This window comes from Gavialis gangeticus, unplaced genomic scaffold (genome assembly GCF_001723915.1).
Source record: "Gavialis gangeticus isolate Ggan-Ray unplaced genomic scaffold, GavGan_comp1, whole genome shotgun sequence".
Taxonomy (NCBI): Eukaryota; Metazoa; Chordata; order Crocodylia; family Gavialidae; genus Gavialis; species Gavialis gangeticus.
Window position 1 is genome coordinate 131,953,757 of NW_017728992.1, and position 6,504 is coordinate 131,960,260.

Sequence of the window (6,504 nt, forward strand, 5' to 3'; positions counted from 1 at the left end):
CCCTACAATGAGAGACTGCGGGACCTGAACCTGTTCAGCCTTCACAAGAGAAGGCTGAGGGGGGACCTGGTGACAGTCTATAAACTCACTAGGGGGGACCAGAAGGCTTTGGGAGAGACCTTGTTTCCCCTAACACCCCCTGGCATAACAAGGAATAATGGCCACAAGTTGCTGGAGAGTAGGTTTAGATTAGACATCCGCAAGAACTACTTCACAGTCAGGGTGGCTAGGATCTGGAACCAGCTTCCAAGGGAAATGGTGCTGGCTCCTACCCTGGGGGTCTTTAAGAGGAGGCTTGATGCCCATCTAGCTGGGGTCATTTGAGCCCAGTTTTTTCTCCTGCCCAGGCAGGGGGTCGGACTTGAAAATCTACAAGGTCCCTTCCGACCCTACTTCTATGATTCTATAAAGACCTTGGCATTGAACATGGGGGCTGTTTCAAGACCTTGCTGTAGTTCTTGGCTGGAGCCAAATATCAGACCTGGCCTGGACCTGCTCCACATTCAATCTGACTTTACAAACCAGCCATAAAAACAGACTGTGTAGAATAATAGAACAATGCAGAACATTATTATAGCTGGTCTTCAATTTTATGGTGCTTTAAAATTGGGTTCACATGTAGCACTCTTTCATTTATGCCGCGATTAATGTGTTAATTGTGGCATAAATATAATATGTAAAGACAGCCCTAAGCATATATGAAATTGAAAGTAACAAATCATTTAAACAACGTAGCTGTTACTACAATGGGTCTTCCAGAGGTGCTCACAAGGCAAAGTAAAGCACGAACAGCTAATAAAGATATTCATTTTTCATTTTCAAAGTCATATGAAGGAACAAAACTGAGATGCGATAGTCAGCTGCTGAATTGCACTTAGATTCATTTCATAACAATGGTTTGGCATCCAGGAATGTGTGTGTGCCAAATGTACTGCTGTATATACTGTTCCAAGGCAAGATCAGTTTTCAGTCAGCAATTTTCAGACTCTGCCCTTTTTTGTTGTAGTCAGAATACTGTGTGTGGCTCTTGAAACTTTCCAGCAAAGACAAAAAATTATCTTAACAGCTATGAATAGTCTGATTACAGAAACCTGCAAGATTTGCGAAGAGGACATTTCCTAAGGAAGTAACAAAGGCTTTAAAAATCGATAGCATCTGATATGTACACTGCACCTTTTCTAGAATGAAAGAACCAATATATAGCATTTAACTATTTTCAGGAATAGCAGAATATAGTGTGTGAGCTTTGGCACCCAACATGCAGTAATTTATATCTCAAACTAATTTACAAATAAACCTTCCTTCCACGTTTTCTAATTAACCCAACCATCTTATCCTTGGAGCTAAAAATTTTCAGCTTAACCATCCTTTTATTTCAATTTATTTATTTGCTAGTGTTACTTAAGTTTTAACTGCAATCCTCTTAGATGACTGAAAACAAACAACTTTTTTAATTTAAAAAATGTCTAACTTCTTTGGAATCCAACTCCACCATGTGGAGAGCTCTGTCTCATTCTCTCCTAAATGGGCACCCTTATGTGCTTCTATAATGTTGTGATTTAGGTCAACACAACTCAGCAGGGAGCAAGACATCTAGCTAACACATGGTAGCACTGACTTCAGTGTAACCACTCCATTTGACTAGGGCACTTTTTCAGGAAGTGAGAGATCTAGGGTCTAGGCCCTAATCATGCTCAAGGGATTTGTTCTAACTTCCAGAATACAGGCTAGCAGGCCTAAGATCATTCTCCCTTTCTCTCTTTGGAAACAGGGCACCGGAAAGGAAAAGAATACAAGAGTCAGGCTGCAAAAGAAGCCAAGTAAGAGGAAGCTTGACGGTAGCCCAGTATGGAGGGCACTTTCCTGGGACTGGTAGAGCATGGATTATGCTCCTAATGTTCTAAATCCCCAAATCATTTTACATTGAATAATCATTGGACAAAATTCATAAACAGCATATAAGGCAAGGACCCAGGGCTCCCTCTAACCAAACATTAATTCAGTGTGGTTTTCCTCCACATAAGGAATCAGAGACTGAGACTAAATTTATGTGCCACACAGACAGAACTGGACCACAACCCAGCTTAGGTAGAAAGCTGGATGTCTACATGGCCATCCTGGGTTACCTCAGAGTAGGCACATTAGGCCAAAACTACTTGCGTCAATCTTTTCAAGCCAAAACAGAACACAAGGAAGCCAGGAGTTTCATATGTATTGCCTGTAGTGCCCAGAAGCCAAATAACTCCTACTATAGTGTATAAGAGGTGAAACAGAAACTAGGCCAAAGACCCCAGATGTACAAATTATTCTGCATATGCAGCCTCTTTCATCCATGAAGACACCCAGTGAAGTTATTAGGACTACCTGGAAATGTAAGGGAATGGTAATAAAAATGGTACTGGAAAAGTAACACGCCACTAGCCACATAACAAAAGGACAAAAGTCTAAACTGTGCGCACACTGCAATGGTGAGGGAGTGAAGCATCACACGAAGTGGACACCCACAAACACTGGTTACAGAACTGAAGAGGTGAGTGAATTTTGGCAGCAGCATTTCAAATATGCTGGGTTGTGGCAGGCTTGTGTTTAGAAATGAATGGGAGATATTGCAATAGTCAAGTTGGAAGATGAAGCAGTAGAGCACAGATAAGCAATTCTGTCACTGGAGAGAATGGAAGGGAAGGATATTTTAAAGGTTTCAGAAAAGCATAATAATAGTTATGATGTTAATTTTTTTAAGTTTATAAAGACCTTCAAAGCTATGAATATGGCAGCATGCCAGGTTTTTCTTTAACATACTTTAGAGAAACAGTAAATACAAAACAAAACTGTAACAATAAAAATACATTCATGTTCCATAAAACAAGCAAAGCAAAACAGCAAGAAACTGCTCAAATTTCTAACCGAAAACATAAAGCCAAATGTTATTTAGCTGGTAGGATTATAATTTTAAAGCCAGTTTCAGGGTTATATTCTCTACAGATTTTGTTTCGTTGGTCAAAGAACCATAATCCTTTCAATGTTGCACTAATGGCAATGCCTTACCAGTGTAGATGCTGGCATTAGAAGCTGGGATGCCAAACTGTGACTCGATGAACTTGGGAATGAAGGTAATAAAAGCAGTAACAATGGCACTCTCAGCTGTGTATGACAAACTCACAAAAAGGAATGTCATGTTGCTTAAGATCCTGACAGCTGCTCTTGGAAGCTCTAAAAATGACAAAAGTGACAAACGAATGTTATAAATAATGAATGGAAAACAAAACAAAACAAACTGATTTTCTTTGACGTGGAACTCTAAATAATGGTTTGTTAGCATTTGGCCATATTGGCTAAATAAATAAGAAAAAAAGAGAGAGAGAGCAAGCAGGTTTGTGACTGGAAATATTTTCCTGTGTTCTGCTGCTTTCTTAACGTATCCCCTCTGGGGTTCTAATGCTACTCTGCAAAAGCACGGGGCTCTAATTACAAAAGCAGGGCCTTGAAAGCAATCTTGAAACAGCCAAAAAACAGGGTCACAATTGTAGTTTAAGTTGCTTCAAAATGTCTTTGATGAGTCTTTCATTTCCAATTATATAAATACCTTGATTTTTTTAAGTTACCTTGGGGATAATATTCAGGTTATATTTCTGTATCAACAACTTTTTTTGTACCCTTCATGATCAAAAAGTCCATATCCTGTATTGCTCTACCAACAACCTATTGCTTAAATTATTCTGCTTCAGATATACTGGTGATAATACCATAATCTGAAAATGTAACCAATATGATTTTGTAGTTAGTAAATTCTGTCAGTAATACAAAAACAAAGTGGAACATGATTTACAAAGCATATAAAATACAGCATTTGGGCAAGAATGCTCAGACAAGGATTTGCAAAAAAAGAGAATACAGAGCAGTGCTTTAAAAGGCACAACAATTCATAAATATTGAAATTATTCCAGAAACAATCATTGATAACCCAAAAATTCAGAACTGTGACAAACTTGAAATAAAGCTAAATGCACCATGGTATGGATATACATAGTTTAGGCATCTGAAGAACTTTTAACTCAGTACTCAAGTGAAACCATGTGATAACCATCTAATTAAGATTAATACATTCATCCATTTTCCCCCCCAGACTAAATGCATATAATTTTCAGACATTTTATTTTTAGTTGTTTGCTTTTTTTAATACTTTTTTCCTTTGGAGATTTTTCTACAATGCTGAGTCTGTAACTAACTTTACTTCCACTAATGTAGCTTTTCTGTCTAGGAAAAGCAAAGGAGATTGAAATAGCCAAGGTAGAAGATTAAGTATGGCATGGATAAGTGATTTGTTTGCTGGGGAGAATGGAGAGGAAGGATATTTTAAAGGTTGGATACAAAACTCCCTAAATTCTTTGAAAAGTTTTCCATTGACTTTGACAGAGTTTAAAATAACTTTTATACGTGGTTTATTAGGAAGCTGCTGAATTCTTGAATAGGTATACTGTCTGTGTTAGTGTGTGTTATGGGGAAATCCTACTCTCCTTGTTCTTCTGAGTTCATTGGGGTTATTTGTCTGAGTAAAATAAGCCAGTCAAAGCTGGTCAGGCTGCAAATGAGCATATATATTGGTCTGCTTCCAATTTTAATCTCTGCTGGTCCTGTAAAATTCTACTAAATGAATTACAGACAGAGGGAATTATCCTTTTGATCTAGTTTCAAATGTTTTCCTGTGGCTCTAAAAAGAAAAAAAATATATTAAATTTTAAAATCTAAAACATGATGGAGAGAGAAAGAACACACAAATTCTCCAGAACCCCTCTTATTTTGGATAGCTGCTGTTTTAAAACAACCATATGGTTAGGCCTGTAGCAAAAGTTACTGAAAAGTTATGATACTGAAATGATAAACCAAAAAGAAACAAGGTGACATTTGGGTATGAGGATGATATAAATGTCAGTACAAAAGCACAGAGAGGAAAATTAACGTTTCATGACAATGCCAAAATTACGTCGTTAAATACCTAAACTAAATTATGGACAGTGGTAAGTAAGAAAAGGAAGCATTGTTAAAATCCTGTGACAGTCATATTACAAATTCAGAACAAAAATGATACAGATCCAATTAAATACTGGTAAACTGCCCACTATTTAGTTTAAAAATAAAGGTAGGAGGTGAATCAAGGTCAACTAGAGCCCAAATGGAGCCAAATTTTTAAAAGCTGCTCAGATGTCCTTGCAACAGCCTGCACCCCCCAAGCGTGGCTGTTGAAGAAAACAGATGCTGCAGAGCAGGGAGAGGAGCTTTCTTTAGAACAGGTTGAGGATCAAATCAAGACACCCACATGACCTCAAAGTCCTGGACTACTGGAGAAGAGACTTTAAAATCACTAGTAGTTTAAAAACCACCAGCTGTACCCTCCCCCCTAAAAGAGTGGGCTGCGATTGCTGCAAGAACAAAGGAGACTGGGGAAGTTAAATCAGGAAAAGCCAGGGCTGATTTTACTGGTAACTGGATTTCAGTCCAAGTAGCTGGTGATTTTAAATTTAAGCAGTACACAACTGCTGCGGTCATAAGCACAGAAAACTCTAAATCAAAGCCTGGTGAATGTCTGTTATCTATCCAGGAAGAGCAGAAGAAGGAAGAAGCTGTGGCTGGCAAATATCCCTCTACAAAACCATCTTCTCCCAGAGTGGAAAATCCAGTGCAGTAAAGTAAGCTTTAAAAACTACAGGTACTACATTTACTTTTCCTTTTTCTTGTACTTTGTTTATGAAAACAACTGTCAATTATTTGAAGTATCCAGTAGATAATTTCACAGGAGTACTGAAATCTGACCCTTAAGCATCAGAATACTGTCCTCCAAAAGTACACTTCCACTGCTAGAAAAAAACTGGAGACAGTATTTGAGATTAAATTTGTAATTTCTTGTGTTTCAGGGAAGAGTAATAGTCCCCAATAAATGTGAAAAGAAAATAACCCAACATCAGTTTAGGTCACACTTTATTATATCAAATACTTCTACTCTGAACAAATAAATTTAACTGTAACATTACATTTTACAGTATGATTCTGCCACTTTTTCATATATATCAAACAATCATTTAAATCATCTCACTACAACTAGATCTCGTATGCATTCTCAGGACAGGCCTTACTACACATGAATAGCGGCCAAAGAGTTGAATAGCACGTCAAAACTCCATGCTCTTTATGGAATATTAAGTACATTTTCTGTTAGTATTACTTATTCACAACACAGTAGCATCTAAATTCTGAGACTGGTTCCCATTACGAGAGGCACCATACAAAAATATAGACCAATTAGACCAGGGGTGGGCAAAATACAGCCCACGGGCCGGATCCAGCCCACCAGGACATTCTATCCAGCCCACAGGGCCCCAAAAATTTAGAAAATTAATATTTATCTGCCCCTAGTTCCTGTCAAAGATGACAGGAGCAGTAGGACCCAAGGGAAGCCCCGCCTGGCCCCGCTCCCCCCTCCCCCCCCCGCAGCTGGAAACCCCTGCTGGG

General features: G+C 38.4%; 1 protein-coding gene across 1 annotated transcript in view; it reads right to left on the reverse strand.

Annotated features, from left to right (window-relative positions):
- SLCO5A1 (solute carrier organic anion transporter family member 5A1) overlaps positions 1-6,504 on the reverse strand; it is a gene marked incomplete at its 5' end in the record, with an annotated part of 116,869 nt that overhangs the window by 26,396 nt on the left and 83,969 nt on the right. Inside the window, one exon of the mRNA XM_019519110.1 lies at positions 3,046-3,210. Within this exon, the coding sequence (XP_019374655.1) occupies positions 3,046-3,210 (165 nt within the window). The remainder of the gene's footprint in view (positions 1-3,045; positions 3,211-6,504) is intronic.